Source organism: Seriola lalandi, unplaced genomic scaffold, assembly GCF_002814215.2.
Source record: "Seriola lalandi dorsalis isolate HSWRI2012SDOR001 ecotype SW California unplaced genomic scaffold, Sedor1 jcf7180002054529, whole genome shotgun sequence".
Classification (NCBI taxonomy): domain Eukaryota; kingdom Metazoa; phylum Chordata; class Actinopteri; order Carangiformes; family Carangidae; genus Seriola; species Seriola lalandi.
This window is the reverse complement of record NW_019525082.1, coordinates 578,900-604,357: the sequence shown is the minus strand read 5'-3', so window position 1 is coordinate 604,357 and position 25,458 is coordinate 578,900. Positions and strand designations below refer to the sequence as shown.

At 40.7% G+C, this 25,458-nt stretch overlaps 2 protein-coding genes across 7 annotated transcripts in view; both read right to left on the bottom strand.

Annotated features, from left to right (window-relative positions):
• Positions 1–24,655, bottom strand: part of rasgrf2b (Ras protein-specific guanine nucleotide-releasing factor 2b) — a 40,240-nt gene extending 15,585 nt beyond the window's left edge. The window contains exons 1-14 of the mRNA XM_023414485.2: positions 23,698–24,655; positions 11,376–11,482; positions 10,023–10,170; positions 6,268–6,357; positions 5,968–6,104; positions 4,754–4,870; positions 4,491–4,570; positions 3,299–3,492; positions 3,033–3,142; positions 2,826–2,944; positions 1,654–1,814; positions 1,472–1,538; positions 799–935; positions 172–254 (exon numbers count right to left, since the gene is read on the bottom strand). Coding sequence (XP_023270253.1) covers positions 172–254; positions 799–935; positions 1,472–1,538; positions 1,654–1,814; positions 2,826–2,944; positions 3,033–3,142; positions 3,299–3,492; positions 4,491–4,570; positions 4,754–4,870; positions 5,968–6,104; positions 6,268–6,357; positions 10,023–10,170; positions 11,376–11,482; positions 23,698–23,973 — 1,826 coding nt within the window. The 5' untranslated portion in view covers positions 23,974–24,655. The remainder of the gene's footprint in view (positions 1–171; positions 255–798; positions 936–1,471; positions 1,539–1,653; positions 1,815–2,825; positions 2,945–3,032; positions 3,143–3,298; positions 3,493–4,490; positions 4,571–4,753; positions 4,871–5,967; positions 6,105–6,267; positions 6,358–10,022; positions 10,171–11,375; positions 11,483–23,697) is intronic.
• A 69-nt stretch (positions 24,656–24,724) lies between these two features.
• msh3 (mutS homolog 3 (E. coli)) overlaps positions 24,725–25,458 on the bottom strand; it is a 60,309-nt gene continuing 59,575 nt past the window's right edge. For all 6 annotated transcript variants that reach the window (XM_087176104.1, XM_087176106.1, XM_087176105.1 and 3 more), the window contains one exon: positions 24,725–25,391. In XM_087176104.1, coding sequence (XP_087032230.1) covers positions 25,310–25,391 — 82 coding nt within the window. In that variant the 3' untranslated portion in view covers positions 24,725–25,309. The remainder of the gene's footprint in view (positions 25,392–25,458) is intronic.

Below are 25,458 nucleotides of genomic sequence, written 5' to 3'. Positions count from 1 at the left end.
AATTTCACCATCAGCATAAAGAAATATGAAAAAAACCATAATACATAACATACAGCCTAAAAATGTACTGTTCATCAACATAACTGCAACATTTTCACCCAATAAACTCATGTTTTGCAACACCAGCATGAAGAGATGGGTTTTCCTCTTCACATACACAAACATACTTACTTGATCATATGAGGCACAGTGACTTTGGAGTTCTCCTCAAATACACTGGTCATCAAACCATTACAGCGGATATTATCTATACACTGCAAGGACAGAGAGGAAAGGAGGATACATAATGAGAGATTAAAGTGAGAGAATGACTGAATGAGAGGGGAAAAGCAACAATATTTGCAAATTATTTTCATTTTTGTTTAAACTAAAATATTCAGAGCAGCTCATTGTTGGAGTCTGAAACTTAAATTCTGTATATTTACTTTGAAATAATCTGTTTGGCGCTCATTTGTTTATCTGTGTGTTCCCTTTCAAAACAAATGCAAAGAATAGTTTTGACATGATGTCAAAAGTCTGGCTGAGAAGAATATGGTGTGAAAAAGAAGCTATTTAAAACTGTCAGTGTATTTTTTGTCTGTTAAGAATTAATCCAGTCTGACACGCTCGTATAGTGCTACTCTGTTTGTCAAGCACTGAGGCAGTGAGCTGAGCCCGCCCCTGGAGAACTGCACCCGTGTCTGTGTTTACTTATCACTAAGCCTTCTCAATGCCCAGCGGAGATGTGCTTTTGCTATTTGGAGGTTCTTGTTATTCTGTGTTTGTCTGGGCGTGTGTTTGTGCGACTTTGTGTATTACCTGGCTAATATCACTGGTCCATGCAGCCTTCTCCTGACGCGAAGGTGCCAGCAACACCACAGTGAACGAAGGTAAGTCCGATGGCTCTACAACAAGCTTAAAGTCCAGCTGACCGAATACCTGACCACCAGCTTTAGCTGTATGACAGATGAAAAGAAAGAGCTTTTTACAGAACTTAATGATGATAACAGTAAAAGAAATACACACAACACACACACACACACACACACACACACACACAGAGGGTTAATTAAGCAGACCCACTATCTCCATTCTGCACACCCTTGAGGCTTAAGTGTGAAAGTGTGTGGTGAAGGTGAAGGTGCATGTGCATGTGATTGTCTCAGCAGCTGTGTTTGTGTGTTTTTGCATGTATGTGAGTGTGTGTTTGCGTGTGTGTGTGTTTGTAGGTGTTTCATCAATCTCCCTATTTGCAAAATGAATCCACAGAAGAAAAAAAAAAAATCATCGAGCTGTAATGTTAAAAGATCAAAACCTGACATTTAAAGGGGTGAACATCTGATATTTAAGAGGAAGTCATTTCTGAACACTTATTGTCTGACATCTAATTAACCTCTATGAGTGGCGGAGGGCCTAAATGAGCCACTAAGAGCTGCCTGTGTGTCAACCAACATGCACACACCGCTTCATACGATAGATGTAGTAAACTCACACTCCTCGTCACTGGCATCTGGTTCCTCTATGAGGGTGCAGTCGATCAGGGACAAAACTCCACCTTGCTGCAAGAGTTGAAGAGAAAAGATACACAACCATTTATTGACATTAAGTGTTACAATTAATTTATAAAATAAATTTCCTCACATATTCAAACTGCAGAGGTAAAGGTGTTCTCACCTTGAGAAGGTGCAGTTTCCCCCCGGAGCTGCGTGTGCAGACGAGGAAGTGCTTGGTAAAAAGGAAACACTGCCTTTCCCCTTCCTTCTTCAGAGAGAGAGAACCCAAGCGGACCTTACTTAGCTTCCCTCGCTCCACTGATGGCAGCTGGATCAGAGAGCCTGGAGAGCAGGAGGGGCACAGGATTACATTACATTTCATTAAGCTGACACTAAGCTGAGGCTGGCTTTACTAAGCTTTTCCAGTGGCACAAACATGCATGTTTAAAAAACTGTAAAAACACATATAAAAACTTCTGCATAGATGCATTTGGTGTGTGCACCTGCCAGAGCCAAAATAAAACTAAGGAGGAGATCACTGAAACGTGCAGATTTAGTTGCAACATTTTCTCTCTTCTTAAGCGAATGAAAAAGCTGACAGGATCAGTAGAAGTCACGCACTGTCAAAACTGGCATTGGCGCTTCATCTCCAGAACTGTGGCTCAATTACAGCAGGAAGGAGACAGACAGTCTTTGCAAACTGTAGTAATTACAATACCTCTTGGTGGCCACCAGTGCAGATATGAATTTTTTATTTCTCAAAAACACAACAGAATTTGAACCTGTCACTTCCTGAGACCATCCCACTAACCACTTGTCACTTCAGGTCAGTGATGGCAAATGAAATACAATTTATTTAGTGCATTTGAGATAAAGAATGACTTTGCTTTATTAGATTAGGCTGTTTGTTCTGGCACCACGACACCACGCTAAGACCTGAGTCATCAGAGGTAATCCATTTATGTGGACGGTGAAAGAATGAGGACTTTTAGTGGTGGAAGTCTAGTTAGTCTGGCAATTTCATGTAGGAAACTGTAACAGACACTAGAGATGTGATCAAACTGTCAGTACAACACCTGATACTATCCCCTCACAAAAACGTCTTGCAGAGGTTACCACCACAACAGATTTGTAGAATCACATTTTTACTGGGCGAGCTGACAGACAGCCAAATCTCCCCTCTTGTAGAAAGTATTACAGTAGCTAATGTCATGATTCAGTGACTGAGCTCCACAAAAGTGCCATGTCTGCGCTCTGTGAGCACAAGTTGGCAGACAGGTGGACGTGACTGTGAAGTAAACCTCCAGAGATTTCCTGTCTGGTGAGCAGTGCTGGCAGCAGATGAAGGCTCACCCTGCCTGATGAAGGTCTGGCTTGTGTCCAGCAGGATGTCACAGCCCTCCACTATCATCCTCTCTATCGCCAAGTTCTTCCGGATGTTCTCCGTGTCACTCACCTCGTCATGCATTACTCTGGACACACACAAACACACCAGTTAGTTCAGTATTCAATATCAAAATGAATCTGGAGAGTTGATCATTCTGACAACAAGATACACACCTGGACAGTTCCTCTAATTTGGACTTGGCGAATTCAAGACTCTTGCGCTCCACATGCTCATGAGGTGTGTGTGCCAATAACTCATGCAAGGTGATGATGTAGCGGGGAATCTAAAATTAATATGAAACAGAGGCTTTTAAAACACATGAACAATTTTTAAAAACGACAGTTTGTATTGGTGGCAATAGATGGTGACAAAACTTTTATTGCATTTGTGCTGTGGTATATTTGTGAAAACCAAATGTGTGTGGGTGCCCAAGCTCTACCTGGAACATGGGGTACGTGAGGAAGGTCTCAAGCATCCTTCCCTCACAGGCAGCGTTGGACTCATACTGTTTCAGCAGCTTGTCAAAGTCTCTGTTCTGCTTACAGTTGGCCAAAACCTGCAGGCTATACTGATGGTTTCTCACAAACTCCTGGTAGATGTTCAGCATGGGCAGGAGGATGTCAAATAGATCAGCTAGAAACAAAAGCACACACACATATACAGTATACAGTACTGTGGAAATGTTTTCGGCCCTTTAGATGTTTCAATTCATATCAAAACATCTAGAGCATCTGAGCAGCACTACGTCTTTGGGACAGTTTGGAGGCTGCAGTGAGTCGCTATCAGAAAGTGACGAGACGGGCCGGGGCTAGCTGATTAGCGTGCCAACTAAAGTAGCCTACAAGAAAAGACGTGATGCAGTTTTAGAGTTAACATCTTTCCACTGCAAGTAAAAGAATGAAGTTTGATGCTGAACTGTGAACATTTCTTCTAGTTTGGTAAGTAAACAGCTGTTAATCCTAATGTTGGCTATGTAGCAATAGCAAAACTTACAAATAGCTCCTTTAAGTCACTGCGGAGAACCAAATTATGCCTCCATTATATCGGTATATTGGTATATCATTTGTGTATGTGTATGTTAAAAGCATATTATTTTGGAGGCTAAATATTTTTGATAACAATATAAATAAGAAACATCAAATGTTACATCAAATTGACTTGATGTAAAACATACTGTTACTGCTCAAAAATCTCCATTCAGCGTCCACCTGAAACAAGGAGTCAGATAAGAGTGGCAGGTTTAATCAGTGGACCCTTTTCTTTCTGAATTTGTCACAAGTAATTTGCTGCCACGTCTTTCAGCAGTCTGTCTCCTAGGTGATGCTTATCTGTTGAAGGCGCTTCTGTTTTAGGAGGTGAAATCGTGGGATGCCTTCTGGTCTGAGTGGTCATTGTCTGTCAAGACAATGATTGTGCGTGTTGCAGACTGAGATAGGGAAATGAGAGCGTGTGTGTGTGTGTTTGTATGAGGCAGAAAGACGTCAAGGCTGATGTTTGAATGAGACAAACTGGATGTGGAGAACCACTGAAAACATGACCTTGATGTCACTGAGTAGCTGCAGAGCAAACAGTATGCACACAGTGTGTATTTGTGTGTTCTGTGTATTGTGTGCATTTAAGCAACAGCTTACCCAGCACCAGAGTTGGCCAGTTGGCTATCCTTGCCTTTAAGCCTTGGTGGAAAATCTCATGTAGGAACATGATGGTCTCGCTGAACAATTTAAATGAAATGTGAAAACAAAATGACAAAAGAGGTTTAATTCTTCTTTTTAAATCCTCAACATGTGCCTCTGCTTGTGCCTCCAACATAATTAACACTTGAATGATTCAGTTCAATGAAGAAATTAGACAGACAAAACATGTTGGATGAACACATTCACACAGACATACACACCTGTTGAGGAAGATGCTGCTGACATCGTCATGGCTGATGGGGGGTTTCTTGGAGCTGGCGGCCATCCTCAGAGGTCTGAGGAAACAGTTGACCAGGATGTACAGCTGGTGGACGTACCTGTCATCACACACACACACACACACACACACACACACACACACACACGGACAAAGAGAAAAAGATTAATATTCATGACCTACATTATAAAACCATCTGGCTTTACAGCAGACTATAATGTTGTAGGAACTATTTTTCTCCTCAACACATATATGAGCAATTATGTGCCATGAAGACAATATTAATATCTAATAGTTTGATTTTGTTTTTTGGTAATTTTGTAATATGCTTTAAATGTTATCTTACAGTTTGATGATAGAATTTCTTTTTATTTGTTTTATAGCAGAGAGTAGTGGATAACTAAGGTCTTACCCTGTTTGCCCACTACTGTACATACTGTGCACACTACTAATGATCTGTGTGAAAGTATCTTTTGAAGTCACCAGGGGCCTGTTTCACCAACTTTGCTACATGCAAGTTGTGATTTGCAACATGAGATAATTGCGAGCGATGGTATATTGTGTAATGTGAAGCTACCACCACCAGCAATCAGTGTGTGAGCAGTGTTCACATAACACTTTTGTAAAAGGGGCCTTGGGCCTCAGCACTCTATTACTCCTGCATTATATACAACTCAGTTTAGTCAAATATATTTCACTCATAACTCATTACAGCACCAGGTGTTATTCAGTCATCACAGCTTAACTTGGTGCAGACACAAACCCTCAAAGCCTCAAATCAGGAGATCTGATTTGTCTGAATAAGAGGAAGTGGTTTTGTCTGCCAGTTAGAGTCTGTTAATGTGACTGTGATTCAGTTTAATCTAATCCAATAAAAAAATCATAAAAATACAGAGAAGTTTGATTTGCAGAATTGTGTGGAATGATCTCATACAACAAGATATATTAAAGTGATATCTACTTCAGTTTACATGTTATAACATAAATATCTGACAAATCTCTGTCTCTTCATAGTATTTATCATCATATAATCCAATCCTACTGCACAGTGCTTACAGTACAACACATCATGTAGATCCTTCCCTGATGTGAGATGTGAAGTGAGATAACATCATGTACTGCAAAGCTCGACAACAGTGACAAGTATCTACAGTGGGAGCTACTGTACCACTCTAGGCATAATGTAAATTTACATACTCTGTCTCCGCCTCCACCATGTTGAAGACGATCTGGTTCCTCTTCCTCATGCTCTCAGCGTGAGGGGAGCAGATGTAATCCTGAACGATGATCTTCCACTTCCTCCGACAGAGCCAGCCCCGCATGAAACTCTGCACCTGAGTAGATACAAAAAGGCAAGCTTAGACAAAGGTGCGTGGAGCACACCTGGCATAGCAACATGCGAGCAAATGATGAATTAGAGATCTCACTTTACAGCAACCATAAATACATGAAACTTAGATTCTACAATATCTGAACACATAGAGTTGGTTTATTTACCTTTTTGATTTTCTTGATGTCTGGGTCTTCATTTTCATGGTTGATATGGTAAGGCCGCATTCGCTCCTTGGTTTTGTTCAGAGCTACAATCTTTGAAGAGAAATTTTAAGAGAAAGAAATGTGGGTGATTAAACCTGCGCCCAAAAGACACATTAAATTAAATCACATTAAATAGAGGCAACGGTCTTCTGAGGTATAAAGTTATAGGGTTTCAGTGATGAGGATATTATACTCCGAATGGGACCAGCAGCCATTTGTTTGAATATTGTGTAGGTGATAGTCATTCACTGGTGCTCAGTGAACTGTTATGTTTTCACCAGATAGACATCAGACTTCCTCATCTTTGACAATCTGGTGCCTTCATTCAGAAACAGAGAATGACAGAGACGGGGGGGGGCTGCTATCAGCTGGTGACAGTAAGCAAATTAAGGCTTATATGTGCCTGATCACCGGTAGAGCATTGTAGGGCACAGCAGGAACTGAAGACGAAGTATAATCCACTGCTGCTCTATTTCTAGCAGAAACCAATCTACGGAAACCATAATATAAAAGCCTCTTAACGAGCCAATCTATTTAATTATGTCGGTTCTTGTATCATTTTTACACTCATGAAATAGTGTCTTCAGACAGCAGAGTCAGATTAACCTTTAGACATGTGACATTTACTCGCTGCAGGTGAGAAAAAACCAACCACCTACCACAAATTTAACGTCATCTACCGGGTTTGAAAAGTGAGCCGTACATGAGACACATCACAAAGGGAGCGAGCCAGGCTCAAAATATCATTCAGCTGTTGGAAAAAAAACCTCACTTCACATTGTAGACCTAATAATAGATAGAACCACTTCTCTGTAAAAACCACTGATGAATTTCAGACGTTGCTGGTAAAAGGTTTTCCTTGGCAACACTGCCTTCTGGTTACGACTGGCTCTGCTTCTATATCACTTTAACCTGTTTGTTTTTACCTCCAGGCCTCTTGACAACATCAGTTTATCACATAATGAGAGAAGCATGAAACATGAAACCAAAGCCATTTTCAGCCACACACTTTCGTCGTCATTTTCTTACTCACTAGCGCTATCATGCAAATGGCAGCAGAGAGGAGCCCGTCTGCCAAGTGTTGACAGTTACAGTGGCTAGTTGGTTTAATTATTCATAAACACGGAGCAACACACACATAAAACAAACAAACAAGAGTACGTTTTAATGAGATGGATCATCAATTGCACACTGGCACTCAAAGTCTAATCCTTTTTTCATGAGCCGCCCCATTACACAGGCAGATGTTTCCTAATATAAAACGTCTTTCGTTAGCATTTTCATTATGAACCTGGCTCACTGTATCCTGCCAATGAGATATAATAACAGTGTGTAGATGTGAGCAGTGCCACACTTGTTGCTCCAAGGGAGAATTACAACTAAAAGCAGCGTAACAGACTAATCCATTCAACATAGTGTGATTTCCTCCCAAAGAAAGAAATAGTGCACACGAGCAAAATGTTTATACAAGCGACTATTGACAGATGAGCAGAGACCGAATTGGAAATGACTTTGGGGGTGTGATTTATGGAAATGTTAGCAGCTGGCCCGATGCGTAAATGGCGTCCCCTGTGGCCAACTGCTGCCTGGACCAGAATTCGATTTCAGTCAAACACCTGTACCTTAAGAATAACTCTGCATTGCCTTCTGGCCATCTCTGCGCTACATTACAGAATACACACATAGGAACCACTTCTCATCTGGTACAACAGAGACACTCAATGATCTGGCAAATCACAGCAAATCTCCAATTAGCAGTTACATTTTAAAACACTGTAATGGTAATGTTTTATTTTACTGGTCCACAATTTATGAACAATTCACTAATCATGTCATAGTTTCTTATTTTCCTATCAAGACTCACTGTATTTGGTTCAGCTGATGCAAATAAATCCAGTTAATTGGAAGTGAAACATAGAGTGTTTTTGTTAGGTCAGCTCAACATGCAAAAATGGGAAATCTCTCTACAGGCCAGTACACAATTCAACATATATGGAGAATGTTTGTTTTTTTCCAGGAAACTTTCACAGAAAGATTTTAATAATTATTCAGAGATCACTGACTCATAAAATGAAACTTTCCCAAGTAAGTTTGATACAACTCCTGCAAACACACAAGCTCTCTAACTTAGAGCTGGCTAATGTGGTTAAAGACAAACTTTTCAAATTTGTTAAACGAACATGTTAGTAAGTCATTTTGCTAGTTTTTGCTTGAAGTTATTAATTTGGACACAAGAAATTTGTCTAATGATAACATGATTATATTCATATATATTGTCAGGGGCAGACAATAAACAATGATACTGAATCATTGTTCAGCCCTAATCTAAGTGACGTTCAGGTACATGCTTGTTTCAACAGTTTGACATTGATGTCAGGATCGAAAGTGCTCACTTATTGTTTACTTCAGAGAAGATTAGAGCTATTGATATAATTACAATAAACCAATAATTACCTGCTGTTGTGTTTGTATGTGTGTGTGAGAGAGAGAGAGACAGAGAGAGAGAGACAGAGAGAGAGAGAGAGAGAGAGAGGGAGAGAGAAAGAGAATCGTAATTAGTTCTGATTAACGATGTAGAGGTCAGTTGTGTGGTGTGTGTGAACGTGCACGTCTGATTTATTGTGCTGTGACAGCAGAACAGAAACGTGTTGCGTTCGATAAGCGTAATGGTTCAGTGGCTGTTTGTAAGGAAACTGATGGGTTGTCTTAATTGAGCAGTGGGCTTCTCCTCCTACGCTCAGAGGAGAGAGAGCAACATTCACACCCACATCAGCACTGCCATAAACACAACTGTAAGAAGAGACACACACACACACACACACACACACACACACACACAGAAAATGCACACCCATAGTGTTATGGGTATACTTATATACATGTGTTTCTTCTTGGATTAGTCCTCACATGATTCATGACAGGAGAGTAATCAAAGAGCTATGTGGTGTGTGTGCTGGTGAGCGAGTGAGTGAGTGAGTGAGTGAGTGAGTGAGTGAGCGAGTGAGCGAGTGAGTGAGTGATGCCAACTTTGTGCATGTATTCCATATTCCAGTGCCTGAAAAAAGCTACAATAAAGGAAGGTTTATGGGAAATGTGGTCTTAATTACTAGGATTGTTACCTTTGGCAAAGACTATGGTCTATTTGTTAGGGCAGTTACAACCAAATGTAAACTTCTTAAAGGCATGAGGTGAAATAAATTCTCCCAAGTTCTAATCCTGTGTCCCTGTGTTCAAATATATCAAATACATGTCAAAGCTTTTTTATGAAACCCCTCTCTTTCCTCTTCCTGTAAAACTATTGTGAATTGAATGAATAAATCCAATCAAATATTATTTGTGATGACTAGCTAACCCCGTAGTAGCAGCTAGCAGAGTGATACCATAGGAGTGATAGATGTCAGTTGGCAAAAGACGTGTTTACATTTCCATCACAGCCTGATTATGCTTTAATTCAGTCATTTCTGCCTCTTCCTCCACCTCCTGATCCAACAGTGTGGTTGAGGAAGGTGTGAGAGGAGATCTCCTTTAAAATGATACACATGCCTTCAAGCTATATAATCCTGCTTGATTTGGAAATGCCTGTATTTGCTCTTGGTAATGAAAATGAGGTTTGATATGATGAAAACCTTGAGGATTATACCTTCATGGTCTATGTGTGTGTGTGTGTGTGTGTGTGTGTGTGTATGTGTGTGTGTGTGTGTGTGTGTGTTTTGTACCTCAGCTTTGAGCCTCTCAATTTCTGTGTCCTGATCCTCTAGCTGCGTGCGCAGCTGATTGGCAGCCACCTTCTCAGTCTCCACTATCTGTATGAGGTGGATGTATTTCTGCATCAGCACCTCCCTTTCGATGATGATGTCAGAGTAACTGCAAATAAAAGAGAAGTCCATAAATACATACAGAGAAGAAGAAGCACACAACCTCATACAGGTAAATAAGACACTAATACGACACTGGACTGCATTCAAATATGATAAGTATTACTCTGTACAAGACATTGCCATTCTCATTGCTTGCTGCTGTCCCCTCTATGTGTTATGGCAGGAAGTAAAGGAATAACAAAAACACACTAATGATAGCTGAAATCACAGTCAAATGAATGCTGCTGGGTGAATCTACTGTATGCTTATGCACCCTGTGGGAAGCCTGAAAGGACCATACTGATGGTTTGGTATATTTTACCCTGTTAACAATAAATGTCTTTACTGTTGCTGCCGACCATAGTGTATTTTAGAGGATGCCATAACTTCCTTTTACGACTGCACCTAAAGCTGGGTTTAGACTTTGCAGACTTATTGAACAGCAGTGGTGCGACTCCATCCACCTTACTGCCACATCTTAAGCAGTGCCATTTAATGTGGGTTTAGACAGCAGCTCAGAAGGTCTGAATAGTCACTGACCACTCAGCTTGAATCCGAGAAAAACACGAAAGCACAGATGACACCACAACAAACTAATGAACTTGAGGTCGTAAAGCACCAGCTATAAAAAATTACAAAGCAATACCCACCTGCTTCGAAACCATCAAGTGTACATTATCGTACTCAGACGTTTCAGATCATTGGGTTTGTATATCTGCCAGTTTGGTTTTCCCACATTGGGGGGCTTTCGAATGCAGTGATTCTCAAAACTAAAATGTCATAGCCTCAGTGAATTAACCAGCAAGTCCCTACTTCAAGTGCAGTCCAGATGCAGATTGCCAAAAAAATATCTATAAAGCAAGTTTCAAGTGAATTCAGCACTGAAATGAACTGAAAGTTAAGAAACAAGTGCAAAATGTTTGGGGATTCTTTGGAAAATAACCAGCTTTGTGGTCAATTATACATGATTTATATTTAATGGTCTACAACATGCAAAACCACCAGTATGGCCTTTTAAGTTCATTTTAATGCCCTCTAATGTTAATGTTCTGTCACATTAAATCAAACCGTGGTCATGCAATCTGATGTGCTACACTATTTCCTTTCCAGGCACAGGAAAAGGGAGAAAGCACACACTTTCTGGTTAACAAAATAAACACTGCTAATATTATTCCCATAGGAAATAGCCTTTATATAATCCTGTGTGTATACCTGGCCTGCTGGATGGCCTCCACCCATTCATCACACTCACTCTCCTCCTCTGTCCGCAGCTCCAGTGGTTTCTGTCCATCATGACCAAACACGATGAGGAAGTAGTGCTGCAGAGAGAAAAAAAAAAGGTAAAGAGAGAAAAGTGGTTTATTTTTGTGACCCTGAGACCAAAACAGCTTCAGCACCACTCCTCAGTGATGTCAGCAGTCTCACTTTACAGCACCAAGATGTTTTGAGATGCTATAGCCACAGCTAATCAGACATATGGCACAGACATATGGAAACACTACTTTTTTTGCCCAGATCCATCCCGCATAAAGTTCCACAGCCCTCACATGAACCAAGCAGAGCACACAGACAGAGAGGGAGACAGGACGGGGGAGGGTGGGTGGCTCAACACACATGACAGAGTTATTTGCTCACCGAAATAAAACATCAAGTCTCGTCTTTGCCTCCCTTCTCCACCAGCCTATTATCATCACCATCAATTAGCTCGCTCTCTCTGTCTCTCTCTTCCCTCTCTCTCTCATTTCCTGTCTGTCTCTCTTATTATTCTGATGAGCTTCTCTCAGTATCTGCCCTTAAAATGCTCCCCCACTCTCACACACAGACACATGCCTAAACATGCAAGCACATACACCTACGGTAGAGCACACACATACACACCAGACATTATATGAAGTGATAGAGGCTTTTATTCAAATGGTCATGTCCCGGGGCACTGGGTTACCAGAAGAGCTGCTATTCTTAGTCGGGGAAAACAGAGAAGACTGAGCTCTGCATGGACTTTCTCTTCTATTCTCTTCATCCAACCTCCTCTTTCCTCCTCCCTCTCTCTTTGCACTTCACCTATCATCCCACTCCGCCTCCTCTGCCCAGCTCAACCAGCGTCCTCACTTCTCTTGTTGTCGAAACCCACTCCTCCTCCATCTCCATATCTCTCCATACTTTCATCTCTTTGTGTCTCTCTCAGTAAGGATTCAGTGAACCAAACCGAGTCCGGAGGAGAGATGTTTACCCTGCAGGAGGATGGATGGGCTTCGGCCCCTGCAGTGGGGATGGGCTGGGGACAGAGCCACCAAGGTTATTGGAACATGCATACACGCACGCGCGCGCACACGCACACGCACACGCACACGCACACACACGCCTACATCTCCATCTCATCTTCCTATCCTTGCTTTTTTATGTATCTGTCATTTCGATTCACTGGCTGGCTGGATTTTATTACATCAACAATAATCTGTGCTCTAATGGTGTTTGACAGGGAGAAAGAGAGACAAAGATATATATATATATATAGAGAGAGAGAGAGAGAGAGAGAAGAGAGGGACTTGTTACATAATATTTCTTAACCCGATACATATTTCTAAATTGTGTCACTACCCAACAAGATAGCATTTCCATGGCAACCCAATATCTGACGCTTCTGCTGTGTTTTGCACTTCCATTTTCTGCTTTTCAGTGCTGCCTCTATTCATTTAATGCTTTTATTGATCCATCCTGCAATTTTAAACATGAGAAGAGACCATTAAGTAGAAAATGAATCAATTCAGATGAATGCAGATTTTAGAGATCTGAATGGATAATCAGAGCCTGTGTTATCTGCACATTTTAGATAGTATGGTATATATTATAAGGTTTATAGATTTTTATTCCATTCACATTATGTGTAACTATGAAATTTACCTGTCTTTTATTTATACTTGAAAGAAAGTAGCAATGTAAAAACACTATGTTACAAGTGAGAGTACTGAATTTACGATTTAACTTAAGTTAAATTATAGAAGAATTATTAGCAAAATGTACTAAAGTACAAAAGTCATCATCAAAAGCCCATATGCAGGCAGAATGGTGCCTTCCATGATAATGGAAACACTAAACTAAAACTACCTTGAAACTGTACTTAAAGGTACCCTGGCGAGTTTTGGACCATTAGAAATAAAGCAGTTTTCACAAGAAGGAGTCTGTAAATTCACATGCACATGAGAATGTACATGCAGGCCTGCGGTCGACAGCTGGTGGTTGTGAAGAAGCATCGCAGTGTCCTTGCAAAGATGGTGAGGAAGAAGGCTGCAGCTAGCAAACAAGGATATGAACAATGAATTTAAAATATTCTAAAGATTCTGCTTTGCACATGTACTGTGAGGAAGGAAATGCATTCAACATGTTTGTTAGACCTATAGGATACACACAGTTGGTGAGGAAAGACTGTATAACCAATGCTAATACAATCCACCACTGTTTATATTGAATATGGCATCACCATACTTTACATCACTTAAATGGTTTGCTCTCAATTCCCTGTTGTGAAGTCTTCCAAACTGTACTCTCTGTTTTACATGTGTTAAAGTTATCAGTGTATATGTTTAAATAATTCAAATCTGATATACTGTATTTTATCCTACTTTTATATTTATATTCTTTATTACCCCTACTGTCTACTATTACTATGCTGCAGCAGTGACCTAATTGCCCCTGGGCAAATCATTAAAGTTTAATGGTATGTATGAGGGTTTTGCACTGTGCTGGACGTCATGGTGATAATGCAATGCACTGAATTACACTGTAACACTGTGCTGTGTCATCATTAGTCGAACTCTCTCTGAGTTGTAAACACGCAGCTTCCCAGCTCTACAGTACCATCCAGGACAACCAGCTCGCCTTCCCTTCAAATTGGCTCAAATGTACCCTCCATCCCTCAGGGCCTTCACTGTACTGTAAGAAATTTCATTTAGACAAATAAAGACAGAGAGGAAAAGTAAAAGAAACACAGAGACAAAGATTCTTTTTCTACGCTTTCATTCTTTATGTCACCAACGAGCAATTTACCACTCACCTGAAACTATTTTTTTTCTCTGAGAAACAGCTATTATAGAAAATGAGACTGTGAAACTGACAGCGTGACACAAAGGAGTGTGTTTTACCACCGCAGAGCAAGACACAGACACAATGAAGGACAGCAAATTTCATTATTCAGAAGCAATTTCAGGTCAGTCATTTAAAACTGACTGCTGTGAGACCAGAAGTGTGAAGTGAAAAGTTTTCAGAAACAAAAACTGGCTTCACCTCACTGTCCAACAGAGACCGAACGTTACAAAATGAGAACATACCACAAACACACACACCCTCCGGTTCACAGCAGCAGTGTGATGAAAGACTCTTTTTTTAAAGATTAAAGAGTCAAAGTGTAAAACTGGACTTGGTGGTAATAGATTAATTAGGCAAACGATGGCTGGGGGATCCAGAAATACTCATCCGTTCTAAATATTTAAAATCAGAGACGACAGAATCACTGTTGGGATGCACTGATGATTAGGGACTGGAACAGCCACTAATGATACAACACTGCCGACTGCTCTGGTATCTGCACTGATGAGAGGCCAAATTGTGTTGCAACCACCATGTTTTTTTTTCCCCTCTCTCTCTCTCTCTCTCTCTCTCTCTCTCAGCTCTCAGCCTTTCAAAGCAACTGGCATTTTACTGCTTTGATGTTGTTTACTTCAGCGGGTAGAAAGAGGTATGTACCGTATGCTGAAAGTGTTAAAGGATTGATCCCCACTGGGGGTAAATGTGTATTGTGGTACTAAAAGGGTGGTTGAATTACAATATGGACACAGCAGAGTCACATGGGGTTCTTACTGTACAGTGTATATAGGTTAAGTAGACTCTATTGTACGGCAGAAAAAAGCAACCAGCCATTAAGGTTCCACTGCAACATTTTAAAATGTTCCCCGCTGGTTTTCAAGACCATACCAGTATGTTCTGGCTTCTTAACCACAAACCATGTGTACTTCACATTTTTGCTCACCAATTTTGAATGCATGCCGTGGACCTTTGGATGTATTTTTCTTGCTGTTCGAATAAGCCATTTGTTTCCATTTATTTCCACTCAGAATGAAAACCAGTGAGCGGTCGCTTAAAGACCCTGTACACCAACAAAAGTGTTATCAATATCTCTGGCTACATAGCCAACATTAGCATTGACAGCTGTTTACAAAACAGTTTTAGCAAGAGCTTCAGCCATTGTATTTACAAGACAAGAGGTTATAATACGACCTCTGAGCAGCACTACTTCTTCAGGGCAGCCTGGACGCCTGAGTCACTCTGAAATAGAAAGTGACTAGACAGTCCAACCAGGCCGGGGCAATATCACAATTTACAAATAGCTCCTTCAATGATAACTCTTGCAAAACAATTGTGTGAACAAGATGTTCATTGTAATGGATCATACAACCTTAGTTTCAGTTGTTTTCATAATGTACTTTAATGAGTAGAAACCAGTTGCTGAATAGAAGAGTAGAAAAAAAAGTCAAGTTTCTATGGTTTCCAAAAGGTTAACTGTGATAGTATACTGTAAATATTTTGTAGTACGGTAAATGTGCTAAAACATGCAAAACCACTGGCATGGTTATTAAAATTTAAGCAGGAAAAGAAGGTCTGCTGTTCACATATTCCAAAAATTGCTTCACTGTGTGTTCAACAGGACAAATTACACCTAATTAAAATATCAGCAATGACTTCCAAGGCTGTACTGTGTTAACGTTCTATTATAACTCACGACATATAGAAGCGTTGATTCACTTTTTAATCACAACCCAGTGCAAAAGTTGCGTTAGCGGAACTAGCAGTCAGCAACCTAATAGCCTACATCATCGTGGTCTTGCCTCTCATATACAGTATGTGTATATCAGTCATATCAATACCAATGTCACACCACCATTTGCATAAAAGCAGATATTTGGAGCAAAAAATAGGGCAAGCAAGTATACAACAGGACAAATACAATCTGCAACCATTTCCATCATGGTACAGGATAGCAAGAATGAGTGAAAGCCCACTGTGCACTGTGAAAAATATATTTCTGTGCTGCAGAGAAAAGCAGTCACTGTTTGGCTAATAATATGCGCTTTGTCATGTGTGTTTGCAGTAAACATCTGACCACTGTTTTTTGTCTCATCTTATTCGTTCAGATCCATATGCGCTGATTACAAGGTAGAAGCAGTGGGCTTCAGTGGAGGCAGATGGATAATGTGTTTCCACCTTTGTACTGCTGTGGAGAAGCAGGCTGTGCACAGTGATCCAGTGTCCCGCAGGGTGATAATTACCATTACAGAGAAATACAACAGAGAGTAGACCCGATTCATGTGTGTGTATGTGAGACTATAGAGGATAGAGGAACTGATATAATCCATAAACTGGATTTCCTGGATGTGTGTGTGTGTGGGTGTATGTGGGAGTGTATACACCATGTATGTTTTCCTCAGAAGAACAGAACAACACAGAAAGTGAGGTACTACAAAAGAACCACATGTAGTGATTGTGGGTGATTATCAAAACAGAGATAAACCAAACCACCTGTTGCGAGCAGTTTCATAGGGGAGCACTATGCCTCCAACATATCAGCAAGAGATTATTGGCTTCATATTCAAAACAAATAGCAGTTATGTAGTTTGAAATGAACAGGGTATGAAAATATTCTAGTGAAAAAGCCACAACGTATAAGAAAGAATACAAGACAGGACGAGGTAAGAGATAAGATAAGATTAATTAAAGGTACAGTATTCTAATACTGTGGGGTTTTTTCTAAATAACTGAGATATCTTGCAGATAGACTAAAACTTCATTGATAACATGTACAATTTATTCAAAATTTCCATGTAAAGCCATAAAATACATTATTGCCCATTAGATGTAAGGGTTAAGCCAGTTACTGAAACAATGGAAGTCATTTGTGAGAAGACGCTTTAGAAAGATAAATAGGAGAGAGGGATGTTGGTTCACTTTTTCCACCCACCATTCTTCTGGATCAGACTCACAATCTGCCTCTCTCGTCTTTATATTCCTCTCATTTCTCAGCTCCTGTCGTGCTCCCACAGGGGCAATAATGTCTTTTTTTCTGTCGAGTGCACAGATTCATAAAAGGATCCAAGGACAAGAACAAAGACAGGAACTGTTATTGTCACAAAAACATGCGAATTAAATAATATAAATGTCGTGTCATTTACCATACAGTAAGCTGTACACCCATGGATCAATGTGATGACAATAGAAATTATGAATTCAGTTACCAGATGTCATCCATAATGTTTGCCATAATAAATAATGTAAGAGAGCAAATAAAAACATGTTCTACCTTAAAAGTACAGTTTGTAAATTATTTATTTAATTTATAAATTATTTATATTTATGAAAATATGCCCATTCACTTTCTTTCAAAGCCTTAGATGAGGTCAAAACACATAATCATCTGTTGAATATAAGGCTACAGTCATCAGCCAGTTAGCTTAGCTTCACCTAAAGACTGGAAAAAGGGTGAAACAGCTAGCCTGACTCTGTCGAAGGTAACAAAATACACCTACCAGCACCGCCAAAACTGCAAATTGTTATTTTTTTATCCTTGAATGAGGAAAGTGAGGACATTTTGGCTGACCTTCACTTCTTTAAAAGCCCATTTTCAAGATTAAAGGAATAGTTTAACATTTTGGGAAAGACACTTATTCACTTTATTGTAGAGAGTTAGATGAAATCACTGCCACACTCAAGCCTGCAGAAGCTGGTTAGTTTAGTTTGTTATAAAGACCTCACAGGAAGTCACTGCAGCCGGCCAGGAAATAGTCCGACGCAAAACCACAAATTGACGTATTAACACATCTTTTTTGAAAGGATAAAACAAACGTGGTATAATTATTGAGCTTTAGAGGGGCTAGTAGGGGCCATTTTTTTCTGTTGTAGGACAGCCAATACAAACAAAATACAAAAACATACGAACAAAAAACAGATCTTGTATTTCCTGGAAACTTGTCAAATTCAAAACATTAATCCAACAGCAGCAATGGCAGCAGCAGCAATACTTTATGTAACCACTGAATTCAACTAATGATGTACCAGCTAATGTGACAATCACTGAATCAACATCCCACATCCTGCTGTTTTCTCACCGCCCTCCATGCTGTTCACTTCCTCCAGAAGACTTCTGACAAAGTATGGGTCTCGCTCTCTCTCAAACACACGTATGCACAGTTCTCGCACATACACACATTGTACTGTATATAAGTATACTAATAACTGTTGTCCATGCCTCAGAACACTCTCATCAGGGATTACCTGTTTAACTGGAGATTAAACAGATTGCACCCTTCCTCCACTGTTTGCTTTCACTGCTGTCCTCCTTCTCTACATAAGTCAAAAACACACACATATACACACATGTAATATATAGCCAACATCAATCTTTTTTCCCCCATCTTACACGTTTCTTGCTTTACAGTTGCTCCATCCACCGTTACTCAACCGCCGGGAGGAATTTTCGGGAAACATCCTGCCACACAAGTCTCCAATCCAGGATGTATTGCATAACAGATCCTGGATTGGAGAGTTTGTTCTACGACTCCCACAGTGCAATGGCAGAGGTCTCTAAACACACCGTAAATCTGTTTCAGTACTGCAGTATATTCCCTAAAATTGCCAGTGTACCATCCTCCTGTAAAAAAACAGCGCTCATAAACGTTGTACAGACAACAAACACACATGAAACTACTCGACAATCATATTGCCTGCCACTAAAGTTTATTTTATGCAGTCCTGGTTAGATGTCTGTGTAAGTGTATGTGTCATTTTCCCCCGTGCCACCACTCCACATCAGCACCTATAGCTGGTGACAGGAGGAGCATGTATAATAGATGGGAGCAGCTCCAGCAATAACAATAACACCACTGAAGAGTACAGAGGCTCGGAGCTCCGGGAGCTTTTAACACCCATGGCGTCCCCACAAACAACCCAGACCAGACCAGTTCAGGAGGACATGTGATGATACGAATCTTACACCTGCCGGGATGTTTCTTTTATGTATTATTCTCACCGCTGCTCAGCCTAACCTGAGGCAGTGTGGTAATTGAGAAGTTTTATCCATGTCAAAATCAGCCTTCCTGACAGCCTGCACCACAGGGTTTACCAGAAACAGCAGAAAGGGGGTGCACACCTCATTAATGGTAGAAGTCACAGCTAAAGGACGCACCGTCAATATTTTAGCATTTAGCACTTTGACCCAGCATGCATCTGTTGGTCGCGCAACATGGCAGGTGTGTTTGATTTGGGACACTTGCTGTGATCACCGGGTGCTTAATTAGGTAAGGTGTTGCTAATCTAAGTCATGGCCACATAATAACACCATCCTTAATTTTATTGCATAGTTAGATAAAACCCATCCCTCACACCCACTGACCCACGTGATGTGAGTTTTGTTTTTACTCTGTAATGATTTCAACTTTAAATGTAGCAAATTAAAATTCTTGAGTAAGAGTGAAATTACTGATTTTTAAAAGTACCCCAAAAAATAGGGGGAAACTGTGTCTAATTGGAGACAGAGGAGATAAGAGAGGGAGTACGTGCTAAAAAATTAGATACCTGAATACGTTTTTTTTTTTTTTATCAGGAGTGTTGATATAAAACCTTGTTGTCATTCATACTTTGATTAGTGCAGTATTTTAAACACGAGAGACAGATTTGAAGACAGCTTTAAATTCTTATCTGACACTAATGAGGTCCATAATGGCTGTAACACTTGGCAGAAGCCTTCAGAGGAAAATGAAAAGCAGCATGCAGAGGAGAGCAGATCAGACTCCAGGACTATGGGAAGAATTGGTTCCTAGATACAGACAATTAGAATGAGCATCGACGAAAACGAAGGTTCTGAGAGGGGCGTTTAGAGCTAAAGGAGTTTTCTAATGAGAAATAATCATACACACACACACATGCACATATTCATTCATACATACGTGCATTAGGAAGTCAGCACTGACAAATCAGCTCATCAGTGTCACCCCACCTTTTCTTTCATTAACTCTAATGAGGAACTAGGCTGTTGAGAAGAACCCTATAGCTCAACAAAAACACGCTTTATTAAAGTCAGCCAGATCAGACAGGACCGAATTAACCTCATATCTCTGCCCTGATTGAAGTTTCTGACAATTCCTATTTTACTGTACTACAGCTGTGTGTATCACACATTCAATCCCCTTAAATCCAGAAATCCAGTGACTAAAATCCTTCATCTGGATGTAACTGGAAACTGGATAAAAAGTCAGTTTGAGGTTTATAAGCAGGCAACAACAACACTGATGCATGCATTGGGGGGGGGGGGGGGGGGTATGACAACATTGGCAGGCCACCAAATGAAACGGACCGTTACCATGATTGAAATCACGTAGTTCTCTAGGCTTGAGATTTGCTGGAATCCTTTGGGATTATGTAAGTAAACAATTAAACAAATATGTAACATGTCTAGTAATTTTTAGACATTTTAATGCAGAAAGCTCACGCATTATATCTCTAAGTTCTGGAAGCATACTGTATGGTTCCACCTCAATAAATGAGTGAGGCTGGTTTTGATTATTTTACATATGAAGTGCATTCCTACGCAAAACCAAAGTTTGACAGTGAATCAAACTTTTTGCTGCAGTATACACAACAATCTGGATGCACTAAATTTTGGACAGAAGTATTGAAGCTAAATGCCATGCTGATTTTTTTCTTTTCTTTTTTTTTTTTAAACAAGGCTGCAAAGGACATAGTAATTTTGTTTTCTGAAAATCTGCATCTTTATTTTCAGAAATAAGTTGTTGATGTTGTGTAGTGTTTCATTTATGTTTGGAAACGTTGTGTTTTGACATATACGAGCTGCAATCTGGAGACAGACTCCACTGTATGTAATGGCTATCTCCACTGGTTCATGGCCTCAGCAGAACTCTTTCTGGGATCAATATCCAACCCAACGCCTGACGATGGGGGGGAGGGATCATTTGACAATTATACACAGCACACACACACACACGCACACACGCACACACGCATACTGACATCAGCAATGCACAACCACAGTCGCTGTGGAAACCATTCAAACCAGTGTGAATCCTCTCCAAATTATTTGAAGGGTTTGTGTCTATCTACAACAGAGTGAGAGAGTGAGAGCGAGAGAGAGAGCGAGAGAGAGAGCGAGCGAGCGGGAGGCAGTAGCTGTGTTATTTGTTTGGTTGCATTGTGGTTCACTGTGGGGGTGTGATGCTGCAGGTTGCTGGCAGACTCACTCGATTGCACAGAGAAACAGTGAAGAGCATGAGCGACTGATAGAGAGATGGAAGGCCTTTTCTTACTTCATCCTACAAAACCCTCTCTCAAAACCCTGGATCAGACTGAACTTTGAAATTCTCTTTGATTGAGATTTCAAACACACACACACAAGCCAGACCAATTGTCATTGTTCTTTGGTTTATTTCTCCTTTGTGCGTGGTGATGTACTAACACATTTACATGGCAGCACACATTCTATCAGCTGAGCGCAGATAGAAAATAGCCCTAATTAAACATCACAGCTGTAGTGTGAGACAGGTGGGGATGGAGAGTGAGACAGTCAGTGTGTGTGTGTGTAAAATGGGAGGATAAAATAAGATCATAATTGCCCAGCTTGGTAACATCAGAAGAGACAGGTTTTATGCTTTCATCAGTGCCACGTGTAATTTTGCCCTTAAACAGAGATATTTGTCCTCCTTTCATCATCATGAATAACATGATGAGGAATAAAGACATTCTCTTCTTGCTTTATGTATGAGTGGATTAAAACCACAGTCTACCATCTCCTGGCTCTCCTAAAGCCTCTACTCCATTTGCATACATCTGGAATGAGTTATCTTTACACATAGTGTACATTTAAAGAGACAGACACAAGTAGGTGGGAGTCCGTGGAGATGAATATTTCTGCGTGATGATGATTGGTGGCTATTTCTGACCTATCTTCAACTATCATATGATTAATTGTATATCCACTCACTATCTCCTTAATACTTTCTCAAACTGTAAAAAAAAAAAAAAAAAAAAAATCATTGCCCCCCCCGCCCCCGCCCCCCCATTTAAATGGGCATGATGCCTGTGCACACAGCTCCCAAGGCCAGCTGAAAACTGGGATCAGAAAAAGAAATCCCTTTTTTTCCCCTCCCTCCCTCTCTCTCTGTAATTACTTGCATCAAGTCCAGGTTTAGTTTTTCTGTTTTAATATAACAAAGACTGATGCTTTTATTGATATAACACTAGGATTGCTGCGAATTGTGAGCAGTACATGTGCATTTCAATTTTTTTTTCTCAATGAAAAGCATGTGCAAATGGTAATTCAAATGTTTCCTAGCAACAAGATGTTGAAGCAACAATGCTGAGGCAACTTCCAGGGGCACAGATACTAACACATTTGCCCAAAATATTTCCCTTATTTAAAACTGTAGTTCAGAACACAGATTTCTGAAAACTGTAAAATGCCACTCTGCAATATGCTCAACTAAATGAAGACTAAGACCAGATCTATTTAAAATATTTCCATTTGATGTAATGACACAGCCATAAAAACATAGCATCCTGGGAAATAATTTTTCATTAAATGTAAATACACACACACACATATATATATATATATATATATATATATGTGTGTGTGTGTGTAAAGAGAATATAAACCAGACATGTGATATATATGCCTTAGAAGGAAAATGTGCTCTCTTACTATGCAGCATTCATGGGGTTAAATATAGGAACCTGTTGCTGCATTGTGCCTCCCACTGTCAGACTTGCAACGGATTTTAGAAATTTTTGTTTGAATAATCCACACAATGGGGTGTTCAGGTTTGTTTAGAATAACTTCATTGCGTTCGTGATGAAAATGTGACAGATTATTGGGTTCACACTCATCAGATTACAAATCCTGTACATCTTGTGGTTGCAGCAGCAAATATAATGAAATCAAAGAGGGAAACTGCTCCAAAAGCAAAAGGACCTCATTATCATTATCATTATTATTATTAGGAATTGGAAAAAGACATGCTGTAGCTGTAGTTTGCAGTAACTGCTCTCTCTCATTTGCACATGTGGATCCTTGGGGGATGGTCACCTGCTCCATGAGGATGCACTTGGGGCTCTCGACACTGCAGGGCTTTTGGAAACTGTGGAGAGCAGAGAGGCTTAGATGCTGCAGCCACTTTAGTTTGATGCTGCACGAGCCACTTGCTCTTTTTAGTGCAGGAGTGTCAGTTTGAGCGTGAGGAAACAAATTGATCTTGTAGTTGTTATCAACTATCATTTTTAAGTATGTAATTGGAAACTATGGGTTATCTGAAAGTCACACCAGATTAGCCTCCAGAAATTGTGCTCCCTTTGTTGTGCATGTGTTACTATGTCTGTGGGCTGTGAGCAGTTTTTTGGGAAGTTGTTGAGGCAGATGAGATTAGATTTGGGAGCAGGGTTTAGTGCACTGACGCCCTCCTGCTCTCTTTAAATCTCTCACCTGTTTCTCCAGCGCTTCCTTCCCCGTGGTGGACATCTTGGGCGCCGGCGCGCGCTCGCAGGTGCATCCTTCCAACAGGTAAATCCCGGCAGGTCGCGCGCTCTGCTCGTTCTCGAAGTAGAAGAGTATATTCTGATAGAGGGCGAAGAACTTCTCGTGCCATCGGCTGTTCTCCGCCGTCTTCTTGCTCAGGTAGCCGCGCTTGGTCCCCTCTTTACGCGCGACCGCCGACAGAAACAGCGCGTGCCCTTCGTTGTAGCGGACGCTCTTCTGCATTTTGTCGTACCGGGTTTGGAAGAGAGGAAGAAAAGTGGGACAAGTCGGGAGTTTTCACTGCGAGCCCATGTTCGCCGGGGGTTGCGTGTGAACTTTCCGACCGAGAGACTCGCGGCTCAGCGGCGCCGTGGCGCACGGAAAAGTTGCCCCGCTGACGGAAGCGCTTCAGCAGAGGAACTCATAGTAAAGATCTTCGAGTTCCACAAGCACTAGAATAAATCCATTCTACTGGGAACAAAAAAAAAAAAAAAAGCACGCGACTATAACTGAACAACAGCTAAGAAGCGGGAGAGCGTATCGCGTCGTTCACAGAGGGGAGAACCCTCAAGTGGACAGACAGTGACAGACTCGCAGAGCAGATAAGCTGTAATCGGTATAACAGCGGTTAACTCTCTCTCTCGCGCGCGCGCGCACACACACAGACACTCACTCACTCCCACTAGTTCTCTCTCTCCGGTGATGGGCGCTGATCTTGGAGTTGGCGGAATTAAAGGCGGAGCGTTGATGGTTGTGTGTGTGTGTGTGTGTGTGTGTGTGTGTGTGTGTGTGTGTGTGTGTGTGTGTGTGAGTGCGTGTGTGTGTTTGAGAGTGGGTGAGAGAGCTAGAGATGTAACGCATTTCTCAGTGGCAAATGTTGTGATTTGTTTCTGCATTATTAATGGATTTGGATCAAAGAGCACACACTAATGAATACATTGATAAATAAATACATAAGTAAATACAATAAATATTCAACCATGACAAAACCAGATGTAAGCCAACAATTTAATGCCTCAACATGTTAAAAATCTGTTTCCTTTGTGTTTTCTGCCTGGCAAGAAGACATTTGGAGTTCTTACTTGAATGTGAACCCCACAGGTTTTACATATTAAAGTCTGTTTACGGGTCTTTTAGGGTGATGTAGGCGCCACATGGACACAAAGTCCAACAATGTGGAGAATAAAAAGGATGATATCTGTGGCAATGATCTGGGGGGTTAAACTATATGACGACAGTTATGATAGTGCAATACTAAATCGGTGGAGTACTTACATCAAGGTCAAAGAGTGGCAAGTGTCACAAGTTTGTCTTTTTCTTTTTTTTTTCTTTTTTTTTTTATTCAACCACCAAAGCTGATATAACCAGAACCTGAGATGGTTAAAATTATTTTCACGCACCAAAACACACACACACTGGCAAAGACAGCAGGAACAACCACTGTACACCATCAGTGCTGAGTCCTTCCTGAAACCAATTCCTACTTCCGTGAGCATGTATATTCTTCTTTGAGCATCATCACTCACTGAGCTCGGTTCTCTCTTCTTCGCGTGTGCGGTCTGATGGTGTTGGAGCCGTATCAAGAGCTTGACTGCTGCCACTCCATGAGGGATGATCTGTCTGAGATGCTCCACAGTTCTGAGAGAAGTTTCTTACTCTTCCTAGAGAGACAGAGACAAAGACACTGAAATGTTTGAACAAAATACTGTATATAAAACAACTGTTTCA